The following is a 22,571-nucleotide window of genomic DNA, read 5'->3' on the forward strand; positions in this document are numbered from 1 at the left end:
TTTATTACCTTGAATGTAGCATACTTTGTCTTGTTTAAGGTGGCAAAAAACCTGGTCCCTCTGTTGTTCTTCCACCTACGCTTTCCTTGGGTACCTTGGAAGGATGAGAAGTAGCCAGTGCCTCCTCAGCAGGGCTTTTCCTGACTACTTGGTCTTCTTCTCCTTCATGCCCTTTCATCTGTAACTATGACTTAGTTATTTGATTATTATCTGTTGTCCCTCATTAGATAAGTTCAGGAACCATGCTTGTTTCCTTTTTGCCACAGTATACCTAGTACTTAAAAGTGTCCAGCACAGAGCAGGTGCTCATTATGTATTGACTATACAAGTGATATGAGTTCTCACTTTTGCTGAAAATACTAAATTTGTTGAGAAATGAAAAAAAATAGTAATAGTTACACAACCATAATGAAAATTGGTATTCATATCTGATGCTAGTTAGAATGTGAACTGTTCTCATCAGTGACTTATGATTAAAAATAGTTCCTCCTTTGAGTCTTCCTCACTCTCCATTTATCTCCCTAGCTTTTTTCTGCTGCATTTCCATCCTGCTTAGATTCAGTTTTCAGCTTTGTTCCTGCTGCAGTCTATTCCACTGTCATTTCTATCTAGGTTCATCTACATTCTTCTAGATTTGTTTTTTGCAGGATATGCTTAATTAAAGCACTTTTTTTTTAAGCTTGGATATTTAGAGCCTATAAGTAGCTTAAATAAGTTGCACTTACTGAAAAACCAGGTCTTCACTGGCATGAGTATTTCTCCTTCTGTTATTGAATGAATCTATCCCAGTGTACAGAGTATTTGAGTGGCGTCATAACGTATAACTGGTATTTATTGAGTAACTCGTATGTGTGTGACATTGTGTTAAATGTCTTGTATGCATCATCTTGTTTCATCCACTTAAGCCTAGGATGTAAGTTCAGTTGACCCTTGAACAAACTCCGGGCTCAGGAGCACTGAACTCCCATGCAATTGAAAATCTATGTCTAACTTTGGACTCCCCAAAGACTTAACTACAGTCATCCCTCGGTGTCTGCAGGGCACTGGTACTAGGAACCCTTGCGGATACCAGAATCTGCAGGTGCTCAAGTCCCTTACATAAAATGGCATAGAAAAATGCATACAGTCAGCTCTCTGCATCTGTGGATTTCCAACCTTGCATCAAAAATACTGTCTGTCTTCCTTTTGTTAAGTTGTATGAGTTCCTTATATATTCTCAAAGTCACTAATCATCAGAGAAATGTAAATTTAAAACACAGTGAGATATCACATCTCACACCTGTCAGAATGGCTGTCATCAAAAAATCAAACAACAAGTGCTGGTGAGGATGCGGAGAAAAGGGAACCCTAGTGCACTGCTGGTGGGAATGCAGACTGGTGCAACCATTATGGAAAACAGTATGGAGTTTCCTCAAGAAATTAAATATGGATCTCCATTTGACCCAGTGATCCCACTTCTAGGAATATATCCTAAGAAACCTGAAGTACCAATTAGAAAGAATGTATGTACCCGTATGTTCATAGCAGCACAGTTTACAATAGCTAAGATCTGGAAATAGACCCAAGTAGATGAGTGGATTAAAAAACTGTGGTACCATGGAATACTACACAGCATTAAAAAAGAATCTTATCCTTTGACACAACATGGAGGGACCTGGAGAGTATCATGCTAAGTGAAGTAAGTCAGTCAGAGAAAGACAAGTATCACGTGATCTTACTCATGTGGAATCGAAGTAACAAAATAAACTGATGAACAGAGTGGATCCAGAGACTGGAAGCATGGAACAGAGTGCGGAATCTCAGAGTGAAGATGGGGGAGGGTGGGTGGGTGGGAGGTAATCAACCAAAGACCTTGTATGCATATATGCATAACCAATGGGGTGCTGAAAGCCTGGGGTGGCGGTAAAATAAAAATAAAAAAGGCTGTCTGCAAGTCCTGGCTGGTTTGACGGTGGATAGAGCAATGACCCTCGGACTGTAGGGTGCCTGGTTTGATTCCAGTCAAGGGCACATATCTTGGTTGCAGGCTTGATCCCCAGTCCCAGTTGGGCACATTGGGGGGGCAGCCAGTCAATATGTCTCTCTTACATCTGTGTTTCTCTTTGTGTCTCTCCCCCTCCCCTCCACTCTCTAAAAGATCAATGGAAAATATTTTTGGGTGAGGATTAACCAAAAAAATATATATATTTGGTCTGTGGTTGGTTGAATCCACAGGTGTGAAACTCTGGGATATGGTGGATTGACTATGTTTATTGGAAAAAATCCACATGTAAGTGGACTTTTGCAGTTGAAACCCCCATTGTTCAAGGGCCAGCAATGTTGTTATTTTATAGAATAGATTAAGACACTTGCTCAAGGTAACTTAAACAGGAGAAGATCGTGGATTTGAACCCATACTACAAAACCTGTGTATTTCGGCACGGCACTAGGCCTCTCAATACCAGGCTTTATTGATAATGTTTAAGGATTTACAATCTCTGGAGCTAGGTTAAATTTAAAGTTTTTATAGAGGAACTGATATCTAAGAAGACTTGCCTTACCATTTTTAAAAGAGGCATTATAAACATGAGTGTGGTGTTAGCAAAAGAATAGACAACTTGGAGAGAGAAGAATTAGAGCCCAGTATTTATATATTATCTTTTGAATTGGGTTTTATTTTTTGCCATATGAATTTTACTTGATTAAATATACTTGTCTTTTCCTTGATAAATTCTGAATTCTGTCTTATTTGGAAAAAAAAATGGTAAAAGATTTACTCCCAATCGTAGGTTATAGAGTCTCCTAGATTTTAGTCTAAAATTTATTTTTTATATTTAACTGTATTCCTGTAGAATTTGTGTGTATATGTACATAGTATATTTTAGATCCTGATGGCTAAACAGTTCTTCCAGCATCAGAGTTGGGTAGATAGGAAAAAACATGTAAAGTGAATGGTATTCTTAAGTACTTGATAAAGTTAGCTCTAAGATTGTTGTGGTAGCTGTTACTGTTCTCTATACTAATAATAGAGAAATATGCTAATTATCTGTTACAGCGTCACGTCACAACCAGATCAGCAGGCTGGATCCCCACCCTCTGCTCAGGCAGCTGCAAGGCCTGGGGTAGGATAGGATATGATAGGAGGGAATAAGAAAGGAGAGGGAGAGGAAGGCAGGCCTGCATGCAGACAGGCCTAGAGGAGAAACAGAAATACAGAAAGGGAACAAGAAATAGATGCAGGAATGGAAAAGGAAAGGAAACGCGGGACTGCACACAGGAGGGGGTGGCGACCGCGGGGTGGGGGGAAGTAGTTGCACCTGGTAGGAGGAGGGCGGTGGCCCCCGTCGCAGGCTGTGGGCAGGGAGGCACCCATGGGTCCAGGACTGAGTGGTGGACGGTCCGAGGCCTTCTGGGCCGAGGTGCTCCTGCTTTGCAGCAGCGGTGGCAGCAGCTCCCAGGCTGTGCGGGCCTCGGCCACCCTTGCTGGGCCGGGCGCCCTGGGCCAGGAATGGGTGCAGGACTGCAGCGGGGAGGCCGGGGAAGGAGGGGCGGCGAACACCTGGCCGGGCTGAGCCCTGGGCTGGGGGTTAATGCCCTCCGCCCCCCCCCCCCCCCCCCGAACAGAAGCTTAGAAGGGAGGGAGGGAAGAACTTTATAAAGGAGTCAGTAGAGAGCAGAGTTAAAGAAGGAAAGAGGATGTATGCATGTGAACTGTAGGAGCTATAATGAAAATCAAGTATAGTTGTATACTGGGGACAGATTTTAAAAGTAGGAGTCAGAAAAGAAAAAAGATAAATGGTAGTGAATAATTAGGCAGGTAGATAGATAGATATTAAAACAGTGTAAGTAAGTAGAGAAGAATGTATGGGAAGGGTAGGATGAGAGAGAAAGAGGGAGGGAAGAAAAGTTTTAAAGGGGAGCTGGTAGAGCTTAAAAGGAGAATGGGAAAAAGGAAGAAATGGGGGAGGGAGCAAAGCAGGTCCGAGGGAGGAAGTGAAGAAAAAACTTAAGGTGGGAAGGAAGGAAGGGGGGAGGGAGGGCAGGAGTAAAGATAAAGGAAAGAAGGAATGTGAGGAGGGAAGGAGGGTAGGAGAAAGATGGGAAGAAGGATGATGGAACAGGAGGAGGAAATAAGGAGAAAAGAAAAGTTAACCCTTTGCACTCGCTTTTTTTTCGAGCTGCTACCGATGCTAACCATGTCGAGTCACACTCTACATCCGAGTGCAAAAGGTTAATAAATGATGATTCAGGAAAAAGTATTACATAAAGGAGAGAGAAAAATTGTGTGAGAGGGTGAAGCCAGTAAGGAAATCAAATACAATTGTGTGTTAAGGGAATAAGATTTAAAAAAAAAAAAGTTAAGCCCTGACAGGTTTGGCTCAGTGGATAGAGCGTCGGCCTGCGGACTGAAAGGTCCCAGGTTCGATTCCTGTCAAGGGCATGTACCTTGTTTGCAGGCACATCCCCAGTAGGAGGTGTGCAGGAGGCAGCTGATTGGTGTTTCTCTCTCAATGATGTGTCTAACTCTCTATCCTTCTCTTTTCCTCTCTGTAAAAAAATCAATAAAATATATTGAAAAGAAAAATAAAAAGTTAATAGGGGCGACCAGGTCGGCAGGGGAGGGCAGTTAGAGGGATCAGGCAGGCAGGCAGGTGAGCGATTAGGAGCCAGAGGTCCTGGATTGTGAGAGGGATGTCCAACTGCCACGGGATCGGGCCTAAACTGGCAGTTGGACATCCCCCGAGGGCTTCTGGATTGAAGAGGGTGCAGCTCGGGCTGAGGGCCACCCCCCCCCCATGCACGAATTTTGTGCACTGGGCCTCTAGTCCTATATAATAAAACCCTAATATGCAAATCAACCAGAACCGTGGAACAACTGGTTGCTATGATGTGCACTGACCACCAGGGGACAGATGTTCAACACAGAAGCTGCCCCCTGGTGGCCAGTGTGCTCCTATAGGGGGAACGCCACTCAGCCAGAAGCTGGGCTCATGGCTGGCGAGCGCAGCGACAGTGGCTCGAGCCTCTCCCACCTCTGCTGCAGGTGGGCGGTAAGGAGCCATGGGTCCTGGACTGTGAGAGCCCCGGACTGTGAGAGGGATGTCTGACTGCCAGCTTAGGCCTGGATCCCCTCGGCAGGCGGACATCCCCCGAGGGGGTCCCAGACTGCAAGAGGACGCAGGCCGGGCTGAGAGGAACCCCCACCCCCCCCGAGTGCACGAATTTCATGCGTGGGCCTCTAGTATGTATATAATGTTGTTTCTAGAATGATGGTAAGAATATTAAAATCAGTGTGGATGTTTATTAAAAATTCAAATTTTTTGAAACTACCTAGCTTACTGAACCAGAATTTCTGAGATGCACCTAAGGATTCTATATATAAACTAGAGGCCCAGTGCACCAAACTCGTGCACTGGGGGGGGGGGGGAGGGAATCCCTCAGCCCAGCTTGCGCCCTCTCGCAATCCAGGACCGCTGGCTCCTAACTGCTCTCCTGCCTGCCTGCCTGATGTCCCTAACTGCTAGCCTACCTGCCTTATTGCCCCTAACTGCTCACCTGCCTGCCTGCCTGATCGCCCCAAACCGCTTGCCTGCCTGCCTGATTGCCCCTAACCACTCTGCCTGCCTGCCTCATCGCCCCTAACTGCCTTTGTCTGCCTGCCTCATCACCCCTAACTGCTTCTGCCTAGGCCCCCGCTGCTGCGGCTTCGTCCAGAAGGATATCTGGAACGACGTCTGTAAGGTCATTTGGCTGTCCAGTCTAATTAGCATATTATGCTTTTATTATTATAGATAATTTCCCAGGTTAGACATATTAATGCTTGGACAACATATTAGGTGTAATTTACAGAGTCAGCAAAGAAAATGATTATAACCAACATTTAAATAATTATAAAGTCCTTTAGATCTTTGTTTCACACTGTACAACAATATGGTTAGAGTTAGGTTTTAATAATAAATAGAACACAATAGAATTGTATATTTGGTCTGACTTCTTAAAGGATGTCTTTTAAGCTTAGATAGCCAAGAAACTACAAAGTCAGCTGATGTGATTAATTTCATATTATATCTTTTTTCTCACAAACCAGGGAATATATTTGTGGCAAAATCTGACAAAGGTTAATGTTGTTAATATATTAAATGCTTGTGAGGCCCTAGTCGGTTTGGCTCAGTGAATAGAGCGTCAGCCTGCGAACTGAAGGGTCCCAGGTTCAATTCTGGTCAAGGGCACATGCCCGGGTTGTGGGCTTGATCCCCAGTGGGGACTTGCAGGAGGCAGCCGATCCATGATTCTCTCTCATCATGGATGTTTCTATCTCTCTTTTCTTCTTCCTTCCTCTCTGAAATCAATAAACTATATCTTAAAAAAATGCTTGAGTATTGATAGGAAAATCACTTAAGACTTACTTGATGAATGGACAAAGAACCCGAGAAAACAATTCACAAAAGAGGAAATATATATAACTATCCCAACAACTTTAGATCTACGATTTATTAAGTACTTCATAGTTCTGGGCACTTTACATCTTTATTTCTTAACTAGAGGCCCGGTGCATGGGTTCATGCACCAGTGGGGTCCCTTGGCCTGGCCTGCACCCTCTCACAATCCAGGACCCCTCGGGATGTCGAAGAGCTGGTTTTGGCCTGATCCCCGCAGGCCAAACTGAGGGACCCCACCGGTGCACAAATCTATGCACTGAGTTGGTTTCACCTGATCCCCGCAGGCCAGGCCGAGGGACCCCACCAGTGCATGAATCCGTGCACTGGGCCTCTAGTATGCATATAAGATCTTTGGTTAATCTTTTCCCACCCTCCCCCTTCCCTCTGAGATTCATCAGTCTGTTCCATGTTTCCATGCCTGTGTGTTGAGTGTCTTCCCCCTGGTGGTCAGTGCGCGTCATAGCTACCAGTTGGACGGTTGCTTAGGCTCTTATATAGATAGATAGATATGCCCAACTTTTTGTCACTAATTTATAGCTTTAAGAAAGTAAATTCATCCCATCCCAGCATCCTTAAGTCTTAAACTATTCCAACATTAACTTTAAAACCTACGTCTTATCTAAATATCAACTCAAAAAGTTCTAAATCTCGTTATCTGAATCATCTAAATTAGGCCTGGGTGAGACTCTGTATGATGCAATGTGGGACAAAATTCCTCTCTCATCAGTGAATCTGTAAAATGGGCGAAGAAATCATCTGCTTCTAAAACATTGGTGGGGCAGGCACATGGTAGACATTTCCATTTTAAAAGGGAGAAGTTGGAAGGAAAAAGGGGTCATGCATGGGTCTCAACCAAGCTCAAAATCCAGGGGAGCAAATTGCATCAGGTGTCAAGGCCTAAGTTTAATACTTGGTGGCTCCCTGCTCTGTCCTTTGGCTCCTCAGGGTGGCCCCACCCTTTGCCCTTCGACCCTGCTTCTGGAGTCCTTCCCTTTACTTGAAGGATAACACCTTTGCAGCCAAGTAGCCCAAACTGCAGGCCCTTTTCTTGCCTGTGTGTACTGATACATGTAGGTGTTGATAAATGCACGTTGGGATAAAAACACTAAGCAACTGCAGTTTGAGCCTGCCTAAGTGGTGGAGAGTTTCAAGCCTGTGTCATCGTATTTTGATCTAGTGTTCTATGCTGAGCCACTTGTATGGAGGGCTTAAGAGCTCCTTTGTCAATAGCATGCTACAGGCTTTCTGGTAGTTTATGAAACCTATATTAGCAGCTTAGACATTTTTGTTTTATTCTGAGTTTGTATCTGGATAAATTCCCAGACAAGTGAGCTGGTAAGTCAAGCATTATACACTAGAGGCCCAATGCACGAAAATTCGTGCAAGAGTAGGCCTTCCTTCCCCCAGCTGCTGGCACCGGCTTCCCTCTGGCACCCGGGACCTGGGCTGCCGGCACCAGCTTCCCTCCAGCACCTGGGACCCGGGCTGGCTTCCCTCCAACCCCAGCTTTGTCATGAAGGACATCCGGTCTAATTAGCATATAACTCTTTTATTATTATAGATATTAATTCAAATTTTAGAAGACTGTCACCTCCCATGGAAGCAAGATTACATGTAATTCAGTACTTAGAAAATGAAACTACTAGAATTTCTGATATAATTTATTATCTAAAGCTAAATTTCATTACTGTGAAGCACACATGTGGACATTGCTCAATTCTTCCTAAAATAGGGGGGCAAACTTTTAACAGAGATGCTGATTTTATTGTGAGGAGAGATTGATGTTGGTTGGTCTTGAGGTTCTGGTATTAGTAGGATTCTTTTTTCCGTAGGTTTGCAATAGTAGCCTAGGGAATTGACTATAAATTATCTTGTTGTAGATTAATACTATGTGTTTAATAAGCTTCCGAGTTGCTTATGACCTTGATTAGTTTATTATTGTGAACATTTAGTTAATATCTAATACTGCTTTCCTTCAAGATTAAACTAGAAGATGGGGATTCTGTTTTTTTTTAAAACTTGGTTAATCTATATAAATTTTAAGTAATTTTATCTTATGTGTATATTTGTTTCTACATGTGCAGTAGTAGAATGATAAAAATGAAGATTGTAATAAACATGAATATGTGATGGTATTATTAGGCAGGTTTGCCAGTTGGTATTTCCAATAATTGTGCTGTCTTCAGATAGTTTGAAGGACAAATTACTATTGTGGTATTTCCTACTGATATTTTTATTAAATATTTTGTCCAGTTTCTCTAGCTGTTTTCTTCATTTATATATATATAAAATTTATTTCAGAGAGGAAGGGAGACGGAGAGATAGAAACATCAATGATAAGAGAGAACCATTGATCAGCTGCCTCCTGCATGCCCCCCGAGCAAGCTCAAGCCCGCAACCTGGGCATGTGCCCTGACCCTGACCGGGTATCGAACTGTGATTAGGTGGTTCATGGTCGATGCTCAACCACTGAGCCATACAGGCTGGGCTGATTTTTTGTTTTGTTCAAATTTTCTAAATAAAGTCCTTTAGTACTCATCCACTTTGTATTTCTACCACAATGCCACAGGGTGGCACTGTTGTGCTTTGGCTGAATTTTTACAAAATCATCTTTTTCTTTTGCCGTCAAATCTCTTATTTTGTGGAATAAATAAGATGCTCTCAAAAGTATATGAAAATGCACTTATATCAGATACTTTTAGTTGTACATAATCAGCTATATTATTGCTTTCCAGTGATTGTGCTAGGTTGCTTTTTGTGTTAGCTTTATTGGCATGCATATTTAAATATTTTTTTCTTGATTGCCCCATCATATTTAGTTAAAAATCAGAGGGCTTGAAGATTATGAAATTGTAACTTGAAGAAACCAATAAAAATTACTCTATATATGACAACAAGTATATCTTTTAAAATTTTAGGCTTTTATATAGTATTGTTAAACTACAGTTCCGCTCCAGTTATATAATGCTGTCTTCCAAATCCAAGGTAGCTAGCTTCCCATTGTTATTATTTACCCTGTTTGTGCCAGAATCTATTCAGGAGGAAACAGTTCATGATTTATGTAGCTATTGTGCTCCCTTTAGTTAAAATCTTCAGATGTACTTTCATCACTTTGGCAAGCTTGCTCGCTTTACTTTCTTTAGTGTGTAATTTATCAAGCCAGTATGTAGTAGTGATGCTTGCATTTTAACAAGATAGTTCTTATTAAGGGCCTTAAGAAATAAGCATGACTATCACAGGGATTCATAGCCCTGGGGCTCCTAAGATCAACAATGCTATTACATGAAATGACTTATAGCTTTGCTGGGCTACTTTTAGGAAATAATATTTTAAATTAACAAACATTAGACATCAGTTGAATTCATAAAATGAATTGTAATGTTATTCTTGAGAAAATGAGAGGGCTAGGAATACATAGATGAATTAAGTGAGTTTAATGAACTTGAAAATAAAAGAGGATCTTTGTCTTGAATTAAAGGACCGTTTATTATTGTAGGGTTGTTGGAAATATCTCCTGGCTAAACAAGAGGAGACTTTTGGCTGTCTTGAAGTGGGGATGATGGGGGAATCTTAATTTTGAGGAGAACTGCTCTTAGTAGAAAATAACTATGGGAAAGGTACTTCTTTACTGTAGGACAGTGATTTTCAACCAGTGTTCTACAAGAATTCTTAAAGCATGCAATACCTAACTATTTAGTCAGGGGTACTAACCTTTTTCCCCTTAGACTGTTAAATTTAAAGATGACAACAGCCAATACAACAATAGCCTTGCAGTGTGAATGAATCAAAATTATACCTGTAGTTTTTATATGTCAAATCAGCAAAAATACATATTTTGGGGTGTGCTGCAGAACTTTAGTAAATAGTTTATGTGTGCCATGAGATGAAAATGGTTGAGAATTGCTGCTCTAGGAGAAATTTTAAGCTCCCTATGAAGTAAGGATCACATCTGTTTTCCTCATCATGATAGTCCCAGCGTCTAGCACTTGGGCACTTGAGTGTGAATAATCATAAGAGTGCTAATTGTTGAAGTGTCATGGGGGAGATAGTTATTACATGCCAGTAAAGCATTAAGTAAGGGGATTTGACATCTTTTTTCCAGACATGCTGTGTTGGCAGATGTCATTTTTTAAGACTTGTAGTCTATCAGTTAAGAATGTCAGATTTTGGAGTTGGATATTTTAGAAATGGGAGGCAGAGTAGATAAGCTACTTTGACAGAATCACCAGAGGGACTACATTCAAGAGGTTTTCTGGAAAATAATGGGGCACATTTAGGAAATAACTTACCAAATAATGGTTAACATTCATTTATTCATATAGTAAACATTTGTGTTTACCTACCTCGTCTTGGGCCCAGTTTTCTGATAGGCCTCTTAAACTGTAAGTGTGTGAGGGCAAGAACCGTGACTGACTTGTTTTAACCATTAGTTCTGTACATATTTGTGTAATATTTTCACATATTTTACATACCTGTAGAATAAATGGATGATAATAGAAAGTTCCTGCCTAATAATAGTAAAAAGAGTCAGACACATAATTATAATATTTTGAAAAATACAATATGAAAGCCATACTGTATATTTTAATTTGTGTCATAGCCCTTTACTCTAGGAATCAGATTCTTTGAGTTCTGTCCTTTTTGTCATGTATTTTTAGAATGCTATCTAATATTTTGTTGTCTGTGGAAGTAGGTGAGTTAGGGATATAATACAAATATTTTTTAAATGAGCCTGATTCATAGTATCCCCAAAAGAATTGAAATTAAAATCTGTTTTATTTGGAGAAGTAATATTACAAAACGTTAAAACAGTTACTTTGGATGAAATAAGTACATTTTCCAGTCATGGTAATAAGTTATAAAAGAACAACTTTCAGCATTCAACCCATTTCCAATAAATTATAATAAAGAAATCATTCCTCCTTTTTCCTGTTATATAGCAAAATAAAATTTAAACCCCAGGGTAGACTTGCTCTATTTTAAGAGTTCTTATGGATTTTATGATATTCTATTATATATAGGAATTTTCTCCTGACTAAAACATATAACATGTTTGGCTGCTAAATTTTTTTCAAAATTTTAGGGGCATGTATTGATATAACCACCTGGTTTCTCTCCTTAAATATTGAGTAATTCACAGACTTTCATTATTGCTATTAGCCTATCTTTTTGGGGGGGCTAAACCCAGCTTGTCACTGTGTGTTAATTCTTTTAATTCCCAACTTAATTTTGCTTAAGATTATTGTGATTATTCAAAAGTAAGGTTGGGCTATAGTTTTATGTGCTATCTTTAACAGTTTTGGTAATAGAATCGCTATTTTTAATTCACTATTTCCTCAATTGACAGGTCGTGGTTCAATTTCAGAGTTCTTCCACATTATGAAGAGAAAGTTTACGAATAAAGAATGGGAAACAATCAGAAGCTTTAAGAATGAATGGACTCAGCTGGATATGTTTTATAGGAATTGGGTATAATCTCTTTCTAATTTTCAGAGTAAACGACTGAAATTATTTCATTATCTTTGCAAAAAGTAGGAGCAGAAAATTTTGGGTTATTACTTGGGAACTTATTCTTATGTATGCATTATTGCATTATAATGACATTTAAGAAAATATTTAATGCTCAATTAGAAGGTTTACTTTTGGAGTTAAAACAAGGCATTTTGTTTATCACTTTTTAGAATTGTTTTCTGTCCTAAAGGAACTCATACAGATGAGGCTTTATTTAACAAACACGTATATAAAATTTAGTATATGCTGAAAGACATTAAGTGTTTTATAAGTTAGCTAATTTAATTATTATGAAAGACCTATGAGGAAAGTACTGTTATTGTTGCATGTTACACGTGAGAAAGTGGAGGTACAGTGAACTTAAATGATTTGCCTTAAGATTATACAGCTGGTTTGTCTCCAGGCCTACTTTATTGCATCCAGTAAAAGATCCAGCTTTTTGGGGCCTGTAGAGTTTATGAAAAATTTTATCTACTAAAAGCTCTAAGAGAAAATGTTTTTCTGTATCTTAGGCTCTGAAAGAAAGCTACATAAAAGCCATAGGTGTTGGACTCGGATTTGAATTGCAACGGCTTGAATTCGATATGTCCCCATTAAACCTGGATTTAGGGCAGGTTTATAAAGAAACACGTTTGTTTCTGGATGGAAAAGAAGAAAAGGAATGGGCATTTGAGGTAAGAAATTGACCAGATTGCTATAACTGTAAGGACTTGCTATTTTGTGCATTTGTGTGAGGTTAATTTGGGGAGGCTAGTCATTGGAATGAAACACAGCTGGAATTGAATCCTGGTGCTCTGAAGAGGAAGTCAGGGAAACTGAGAATCTGCAATATTCAAGCTGATACTGGAAAGATTAGTCAGAGTGAGTTAAGAAAAATGAGAAGGGAGAGAGGCCCTGAATGGAAAGAGCTCTGTGTATACACAGCCAAAGAAGCCATGCTGAGGGGCTTCCATGTTAGATTGGTAACATCATACAGGGCAGTATGGATCAGGTTAAAGATGTTTTCTTTCTGTAATTGATTCTTAGTTGCTAGGAGAGAAACGCAACATAAACTCATTTCATCCAGAAAGATACTATATAGGCCACTAGAGTGCTTCATGTAACTGGCCCATGGGATTCACTAGAATTAAGGGCTCGAAAACTCAGAACTCTTTTCTATTTTACTTTTGCCTTTCTATATATCCAGGCTTCAGTTTTCTCCCACCATTGTTTCTCATTTTGTACATCGGCTTTCTTAGCTTCTGGTTTGTGTAGCAGGAATGACTGCCTACCACTCTTACCTATAACAGTTTATAGGTTAAAACCCCACAGAGATTAGTGAGCTCTCTTTCTGTTCCAAGTCCTAAGAGTCCTGGAGGAAGGACTCCCAGACCTAGCTTGGATCTGATGCTTATCTTCTGACTAGTCACTGTAGCCAAGGAAGTGGTCTGCTATAATTGGTCCAGCTTGGATCAGGTGTTCAGAGCCCAGCAAATGGGTGAATACTAATGCAGTCATTGCTGCAGTAATCATCTGAATTGTGTTCAGAGTAGGTGGGTGCCCAGAATAAAGAATTAGTGATGAGTAGATAAAATGAGAAGTGTTCACCAGTTTTCTCAAAAAGAATTTAACAAGTATTTACTAACAGAGAGTGATAAGGTCAGATTTGTATTTTAAGCCCAAGTTCTGTCTACGTGGAGGTTAAGGAAGTGAGATGTCAAAGATGTTATGATCAATTCTGTGACTTCTATGGGACCCTCTATTGAAAAAATGAATACTAGGGAGCAAGTTGATAAAATTTGAGATGCCGTAGAGACAACCAAGTGAAGGTGTCGGTGAATAGAATGAAGGGCTGGGATAGGGGTAAAAATCATGGTCGTTGACATGTGCATGGTAGTTGAAGCCAGGGGGGTTAAGTTGCCGCTGTGAGGTTACCTAAATTTGAAGAGAGGAAGGCCCTAGGACAGCATCCTGAGAAAACGAATAATTAAAGGTGGAGTGGAGGAGACGAAAAGAATGACGAAAACAGTTAGAAATAAAACAAGAGAGTAGTGTTAGGGGATCCAAGGCGGGTAGAAAGTATTTTGAGAGAGAGAGCTGGGTTAAAATTGCTAACATATCGGGTAAGGTAGGGATTTTATCAATTAAACAGTATATTTAGGATATTTTAAGAGTACAGTTTTAAAAATTGTAACCAAAATTATGTAAAAACCTTTAGTACTTACAAGGTTAAACCTTAGCCGTTTCACTCATGGGGAGAGAGAGAGTAGGCCTAGTAGCAAGGTGAGGAGGGAAGAGTCAGTGACTGGGCCAGATGAGCTTTACCTTTTTGGGTGGTAAAGATGTCTGAGTTCCTTAGGACCAAATAGATGCTGTGGAAAGTGGTGGCCACTGGGCCTGAAGTGTCTAGAAAGGACCGCACTCAAAAGGAACTCCAAAAGGAAGAGGCAGTGGGCAGTCTGCTAGTTGCTGAGGGCAGGAATTGTCTTGAATACACTGCTAGCTTAGGCAGTGGTACAGAGAGCGCTAAAGAACTGAAAGTACCACAGGTGCCCACCCGGTGAGATAAGCTAGCATTCCACAGTTCATATGACTCGGGGCTCTAAGCACGGCCTTAAACAGCATTGGCCGTTACTCTGCCCCTTTCCTGCAGTCCCCTTCCTTTGTGTCCCCCACCTTAAGGAAACCAGAGGGAAAGGAAGAATGCAAGAGCAAGGTGAGGCCAAGGGGGAAGATTGTGCATTTGTTCTAGGAGTGAAATGGGTGTGTTTTTTTTTAAGCTGAAAGTGACTAAAGAGCTTGTCCAGGAGCTGGGAATGGAGATGCATCAGGGCACTTTGGAAGGCAGCCATGGAAGAGTAATGGAGTTCTTCACCAAATGTCCCTGAGTGTTTTGTCAGTTCAGTGTACCAGTTACCACAGTAAGGAAGCCATGTGTATCAGATGCATATATTTAGGCGTGGGTTGTTGATTACACTATAAGCAGGCCCAGGAAGAGGGAGTGAATTGAACAGAATGAGTTTGGTGGTGTGGACACCCAGAACTGGGGTTGAAGAAAGGGGATGAGTATAGAGCAAGGAAGGCATACGTGGAGTTGAGGAACGAAGGTGGGAGGTGCCTGCCACGGCATCTCCAGAGCACCCACAAGGTAAAGAGCCAGCCTTTGGGGCATGCAGCTGAGGAAGGACTACGACAGCCCTGGCATGAGTGATGTTCACGGCCCTTTCCTCCCCTTCACCCCTTTGCATGTGCGCTCACACGCTAAATTCACCCAAGCTGGAAGAACTAGAGACAGCGTAGTGAATTGGGGCTGGGGGTCTGCAGTTAGAAGAGAGATGAAATCCAAATCAATCCCCTTCCCCGTTGGAGGCTCCCAAACCTGAATTAGATTTACGCTGGGTTATTGGGAGGAGGAAGGTCTTTATGAGGTGAGAATAAACTGAATTTGGATCAAACGGCATAGCGTCTTGATTGAGAGAAAGTTTAATACATGGGGGTGACTAAAAATGAGACCTGTTCAAAATTTCATCCAAGGAAAGAGAAGTGAATTGTCAGAACTTGTTTAAAGGGAAATGTGACAGAGAACAAGTTGCCTTCTATTCCTGCACTATGTTGTCTAGCTCCTTTAGTAAATGGAGAACAAGGTGTGAAGCCCTTCCCACTTTTTACATGTAACTCTAAATGAAAGATCTGCACTGATCAGCTTGGCCGCAGTCTGCTTTCCTCTTCCCCTACTATGTAGATACTACTTCCTGAAACACCAGAGTTATGACCAAACACCATTAACCCCACGCCCAGGTTTTTCCCAGATGTATTTGGTGACTAAATTTAAATACACAGGCCATTTGAGGAAGTACTGTCGCCTGGGTTGGACACAGGACAGATCCCTGGTAAAAGCAGTACATGTCAGAGACTATGGTTTTCATTAATGCATAAAGCAGTGAATATCTGAACTGCGGTAGACTTATACGTTCTCTTCGTAGTGTGAGAACTGATTTAGCTAAGCTGAGGGGGGAAAGGTCCTATTTCTGCAGGCAGCCTTAAAAGAATGACCCCTGCAGGGGTCAAAGCTGCATATATGTAGCAACCTTAACTTCAGGTGTACATTTGGAAGGTATCTGCTGACACCCAAGTAAATGATGCAGAAGGCAAAGGATACTAGCCTCATCCAAGCAGAACTAAAGGACAGTGCCTCATAGGATATATGTAAAACGCTACATGCTGAGAGAAAAGGGGCATTTATTTCCTTGAAGATTCAAAAGAACACTATCAGTGAAAATTACGTGAAGAAAGAGATTCTTAAAAATATCTACTTAGTGACTTTAGTAACATTCAAAAAAAGAGCGCATCTGAAATGGAAGATGGGAGCCTTAAGGGGAGAATAGGCTTAGCATTTCAGTGGACTTAGTGGACAGACTGAATGAGAACTGGTTATTGCCCAGGATTAACTCTGATATGCACCTAAGATGCAGACACTGTAGAACTGCTGATCTAAGTGGTTTTCCAAAAGTAATTTTGTAGCCAAAATACCTCTGTATGTTATAATGTTCAAATTATTAATAAGTATAAAGAGTAGGAGGACAACCATGTGTTAAAAAGTATAGTTTGGTTTATAATAAATATTGTGAGCTTGTTTTCAGCTAAAGGGAAAATAACTTTAAAATATTAAATCTTTTCTAATACTTAACTGTTATATTTTTTTCCTCTTTAAATGTATTTTCCTAAATTCTTATTTTAGGTTTTATTAATTTGGATATCTTAAAATATGAAGATAAGAAAAATAGGGTAAGGGGATATAAAGTCCCTAAGTAATTCAGTTTCTAATTGTAGTTTGCTTTAGTAAAGTGGTTTTTTAGTGAAAATTTTGTTTAATATTTTTATTTACTTTTATTTTTTTAAATTTTATTGATTTTTAGAGACAGAGGAAGGGAGAGGGGGAGAGAAACATTAATGTGAGAGAGAATTGATTGGCTGCCTCCTGCATGCCCCCTACAGGGGATGGAGCTTGCAGCCTGGGCATGTCCTCTACCGATAATCAAACCTGTCACCTCCTGGTTCATAGGTTGATGCTCAACCATTGAGCCACACCAGCTGGACAAAAGTTGCATATTCTTTGTCTATGAAATTCCACTATGATTTTTCATAGGCTATTGTATGTAGTTAACTACATGTTTATACGGGCTCAAGTGTTGCAATCTGATTTTTTTTAATGTTAATTTTAAGCACATACAAAATTAGCATCACCAATTAGATCAGAGGGCTCTAGCTGTACCTAGATAGGACACTTCATCTATGTAGTACTCTGGTTTAGAATGTATTATTTAAATCATTAAGAAATAGCAAACGCCAAGTGAACAGTGTTCTATCAGTAAACTATTTAAAATATTGTCAAAAGAGAGTTTAGCAAGACAGCAACTGAATGCAAAATTAACCCTAGACTACCTCCTGTACTTGAGTGGGGGAATGCTATAAAAGACATTATTGGATTAGTTCAAAAATTTGGAATACAGATGGTAGATTCAAGTACTACTTCTATGTTATATTAACCAAAGGTATTAACTACTACAGTTATGTGAGAGAATATTCCTATTAGGAAATACATATTGAAATATTTCAGACTAAAGGGTCAAAATGTATTTGACTTCTTAAATATTTGGGGGAAGTGAGGGAAAATGTGTGTGTGTGTAGAGAGAGAAAGAGAGGTTGAGATTTTAAAGATATAAACAAAAGTATATCTAAGTTTATGTATTTAGTAATCTGTATTTTTTACTTACCTTTTCTTTTTTTTTTTAGGAAAGCAAAATAGATGAACACCATTTTGTTGCAGTAGCTCTTAGGAAACCCGATGGATCTAGACATCAGGATGTAAGATTTTTAAGATTTCTCTGATTTCTATTTTAAAAGCATGAATCAATTTTGAGTTTTTTCTTTATTAGTAGAAATAATCATTTGGTTTACATCATCTTTAGAGGGATTTTTGTTGTTGTTTACTTTTAGATTGTAGATTTGGAAGTGTTTTTTTTTTATCAAATTCTTAAGACCGTCTGAGATTTTACACAACATTTTAAGAAGGTGGTTAAATGGTCAGCCTGGGCCTAGAACCCCGGTATTCTGAATAGTGTTCTCATCCTTTTCACAACCTTAGTCATCATAACAGTAGTTTATTTCCCGGTGAATATCTTGAAGATAAGGGTACCCAGTTGACAGGTGGTGGGTAATGGAATTATTTGGCAAATTGAACCCTTTCCCCTTTTTGTAGTACTATCCTCAATTATTCCCAAGTTATACTATAAAACATGTGAGAATTCTTGTATCATATTGTGGCATAACATGGTCTCAATTCTTCCTATTACAATCTGTAAACTTCTATTAATTGATAAGTAGAGAAAGTTTAAAAAAAACACCATACACACAAAAACACTTAGGGCCAAAGACACTTAACCTATATATAGTTGTGATTCTGCAGTAGTATTTATGTAAGGACTATTGATAATATTATAATAATTGAAACTACATGCATATCATTTTTAAGGAATCCATGTGAGAGAATGTGGCATGACCAGTACACACACACACACACACACACACACACACATCATTATCTCCAGAAAAGTAGTTCAGTCCACAGACCATGCCTTAGATAGATTAACAAAGGATTAAAATTCCTCATAGGTTGTCTTCCTTAAAAGGGGGTGGCATATTAAAATTGACCCCTGTTATCTGAAAATGTTCTCACCAAGTTTACCTGTCCTTATTACCTACCCTATTTTACCTCAGCTCTGCACTCTTTCTGAATAGCATATATTTCCATAGAGCTTTATATTTTTTGTAACATTTGCACACGTGGTACTTTTTATTTCACTGGAGAGAGTCTATTTAGGCAGCAACATTGACATAGTGGGAAAGGACGAGAATACTATTCAGAAGACCTGGGTTCCAGGCCCAGGCTGACCAGTTAAACCTGTGTGGTGAGCTTGTGCAAAGTTGTTGATCTTCCCAAGCCTCACTTCTCCATCTATAAAATTGAGATAACAACCATATCAGCAAATAGGTACTGACCTTGTTAATTAAAACACCTTGTAAAATCCAAGTATTATCTTTATTAGAATGTTAAAAGAGGTCTCTGGGGTTCAGTTGGAAACAAGGGGCGTATTTCACAGAATAAGAAAAAGGGCCATATCTTACAGAATAAGATATAGTTTTAGTGTTGATGAATCATTTCCTAAAGAAGTTTTGCATCTCTGTGGTTATGGGTCTAGAGTATTTCTCCAAAGTTTGCCTGGTGGCCCCAACCCTCTACCAGAATAACCCACCTTCTTGTTATATATTTTGGGATCCCTTTTAACTCATCTCCTGAATTAGAATTTTTGGATGTGTGACTCAGTAAGTCGACATTGTAAACAAATAACACAGGTTATTGCTATGTACAATAAGTGTGAGAATCGGGTTATTTCATACTTTTCTGAATTTGATATATTGGCAACATATAAAGGGTAAAAAACAATTAGAAATCCTACTATGTTGTACTTTAATATTACTGAAATGTAATTTGGTCTTATTTGTTATTTTCCTAATTATAAAGTTGATCATAAGGTTAACATGCAGTATAACTGTCAGATAATCAATTTTTCCCTTTTAGGCTTCATCGCAAGATGATTCTAAACCATCCCAGAGGCAGTTTACTGTTCTTACCTATAATGACTTAATCTCATCTGCTGTTCCTATGACGCCTGAAGATCCTTCATTTTGGGACTGTTTTTGCTTCACAGAAGAAATTCTGATACGAAATGGTACAACGTCATGATATGATAAATAACAAAGGGAAGTGAAAGCTGTTTGTAATATTCTGTATTCACTAAAAAATAAAGGCCTGATACTATTATACTATTAAATTTTATTTCACAAAACACTTTGAAAAAGAAAAACAACTTTTCCTATTATAAAGCTTACTCCCAGTTCAAAATGGCTTAGTAGAATACATGTTTACCTTTCCTCCCTCCCCAGAATCTCATGGATTGACAGAAGAAATAGAAAAGGGAGGCAGAACTTTAGGTGACACAGGCACCCCTTGGTTCACTGCACTTTGCTTTATTGTGCTTCACAGGTGTTGGGTTTTTACAAATGGTTAGCAAGACCCTCCACCAGCAAAGCGATTATTATGGTAATCTGGGACTGAATCTGCAATATCTGAAGCATGCCTGTACATGTTTATTGTAGAAAAACAGAAAATACAGTAAGGAAACATTTAAATTCCTGTCTTTCAGACATAACTATATCAGAGGTAACTATTTCTAAATCATTTTATTGGCAAATGAGTCCATATTAATGTATTTGTTTTTAATAAAAAATGGGAACATACTTTTTTTTTTTTTTTTTAACTGCACATCTACTGTTCATAAATACTTCTGTGGCAAAACTTTTCCTGGCTCTAAAGTATTCTATTGAATGGCTAATATCAGTTAGGATGCTTTGACCAGAGGTAACAGTGTCTAAATATAATTGAGATAATAAATGTTCTCATACATTTATTATCTCATACAATACACAGTTAAGAGGGGTCATTAGAGAGACTTCTTTTGCCTCAGCCTCAGTTTGTTTTGCCTTAGACTTGGCTCATGCTTATGAGAGCTGCTGTGCTATAACTTCCATTTCATGTCATAAAATTGCATAAAATTGGAAGGCTGTTACTCTTCTCACCTCTCAGTTTTGTCAGTGAGGAGGACATTTCCCATGAGTCCCCAGAAGATTTCCCCTCAGTTTCCCTGGACTCAGGTCAGATCACTGAGAAAGCCAATGTGGACTCTGGGAAGCAGACTGGGTAAAGAAGATGCTGAAGCGAGGTGGGGAGAATGGCATCCAGGGAAAATTACTGCCTGTGGTAGGGGTATACCACAATTGACTCATTTTTTCCTCTGTTAGACATTTGATTTACTGTAAGCAGTGGTGCAGTGAATATCCTTGTAAACACAATTTGAGATATGTGCTTATGTCCTTGAGAAAGTTTCTGGAATTGGAATGATTTGGCTCAAAGGGATTACACTTTTGTAGAGCTTTGATAAAAATTGCCAAATTGCTCTCAAACGGTGGTGCAACTTGCACTTCAAGTTAGTTTTAAATGTGTGACCCACCCTTTCACCCTCCACCTGCATACTCCCTGGTAAACTCTAGATTTTTTTTTTTAATTTAATCTTTGCCAATATAAGTGGAAAATGGTACCTTATTTTTTAAATTGCTATTTCTTCCATTACAAATAAGATTGGTATGTCAGTGTTGTAATTGGCTGTTTGTATTCCTTCTTTAATGAACTGCCTGTTCATTGTCTTTGCCTGTTTTCATTTTAGTAAATAGGACTGAATTTCAAGTGGGAACATAATATATAAAATGCCAAGACCATCATATTGATGACAGATCTATGATATGGTTGTAGTGCATGTCTTGGGGAGTTAGTCTTGTTATTGCTTAATATCAAAAAGTGAAATAAGTTCATTGTTTCCATTACTATAATTGAAAGTTGTGTGAAATTAGATGCTTTGCTTAGTAAAAAAAATTTGGAATGTTTTATAATATTTTATTAAGCATGCCCAAATAGTCCAAGAATAGTAAATAAGGTGTTTTAAATGGATCAGATGGCATTTATAATAGGAGAAAAGGCATCGTTATCCTTAGCATGAATGTAATGGTAATAAGAAAAACTGTCATCTGTCTTGTCATTATAATAATAAAATGATTAACATTAAATTTTTATGAGCCAGATATTGTGCTAGATTTTGTTTTTGTTTTTCTAGTCTTTCTGAATCAAAGTGGCACATTACACATACTTTAAAGAGTCAAATAGATCTATAATTTTTTTTTCCTAAATGAAAAACACCACTACCTTGACCTCTTTCCATTTCCTGTCTCCAGAGCAAGCTCTTTCAACTCTTTTAGCTGATTTTTGTTGTTATTTATAACCATATCTCCAAATAACATTCATATATTGCTTTTGCTTGGTTTTTCAATTTTTGGCAGTTCTGTAATTCCTAATACAAAGTGTTGCTATTCTTCTTCCCAACCATCACATATTTCCTTCCTTGCTCCTTTTCCCCAGCATAATTATTGTAATTCATTGTTTACATTAACAACTGAATTAAGAATGTTTGTTATTAAGATTATCTAATGCTCTGAACAGCTGAATGTATTATTTTCACCCCCTATACTGCATTTTTTAATTTTACTTTTTTCTCTGTCCCTTTGAAATGTAGGTAAATCCATTTTATTTATTTTTAAATTTTCATTGGGGTGACATTGGTTAATAAAATTACATAGGTTTCAGGTGTACAGTTCTATAATACATCATCTGTATACTGTTTTGTGTGTTCACCACCCAAAGTGAAGTCTCCCTCCTTCCATCACCATTTACCCTCCTCGTTTACCCCTTCTACCTCTCCCTACACCCCTTTCCCTCTGGTAATCACAATACTGTTGTCTGTGTCTAGTTGTTTTTTTCTGTTTGTTTTTTGCTTAATCCCTTCACCTTTTTCACCAGCCCCCTTATACTGCATATTTATTTCCTTGAGTTAATAATTGACTTTGTTTGCATATGTTTCCATGTACTTACTGCTAATTAACCCCAAACATCTACTAGATGTATGAATATCTTTTTCATATGTTCAGACGTATCAG

General features: G+C 39.0%; 1 protein-coding gene across 1 annotated transcript in view; it reads left to right on the top strand.

Moving 5' to 3' along the window:
* The window catches only part of AASDHPPT (aminoadipate-semialdehyde dehydrogenase-phosphopantetheinyl transferase), a 28,619-nt gene extending 6,957 nt beyond the window's left edge, over window positions 1-21,662 (top strand). Inside the window, exons 3-6 of the mRNA XM_008156083.3 lie at window positions 11,767-11,888; window positions 12,443-12,604; window positions 17,703-17,774; window positions 19,549-21,662. Of these exons, the coding sequence (XP_008154305.1) occupies window positions 11,767-11,888; window positions 12,443-12,604; window positions 17,703-17,774; window positions 19,549-19,713 (521 nt within the window). The 3' untranslated portion in view covers window positions 19,714-21,662. The remainder of the gene's footprint in view (window positions 1-11,766; window positions 11,889-12,442; window positions 12,605-17,702; window positions 17,775-19,548) is intronic.
* The last annotated feature ends 909 nt before the right edge of the window (window positions 21,663-22,571 follow it).

Source organism: Eptesicus fuscus, chromosome 13 (genome assembly GCF_027574615.1).
Source record: "Eptesicus fuscus isolate TK198812 chromosome 13, DD_ASM_mEF_20220401, whole genome shotgun sequence".
NCBI classification, from domain to species: Eukaryota; Metazoa; Chordata; class Mammalia; order Chiroptera; family Vespertilionidae; genus Eptesicus; species Eptesicus fuscus.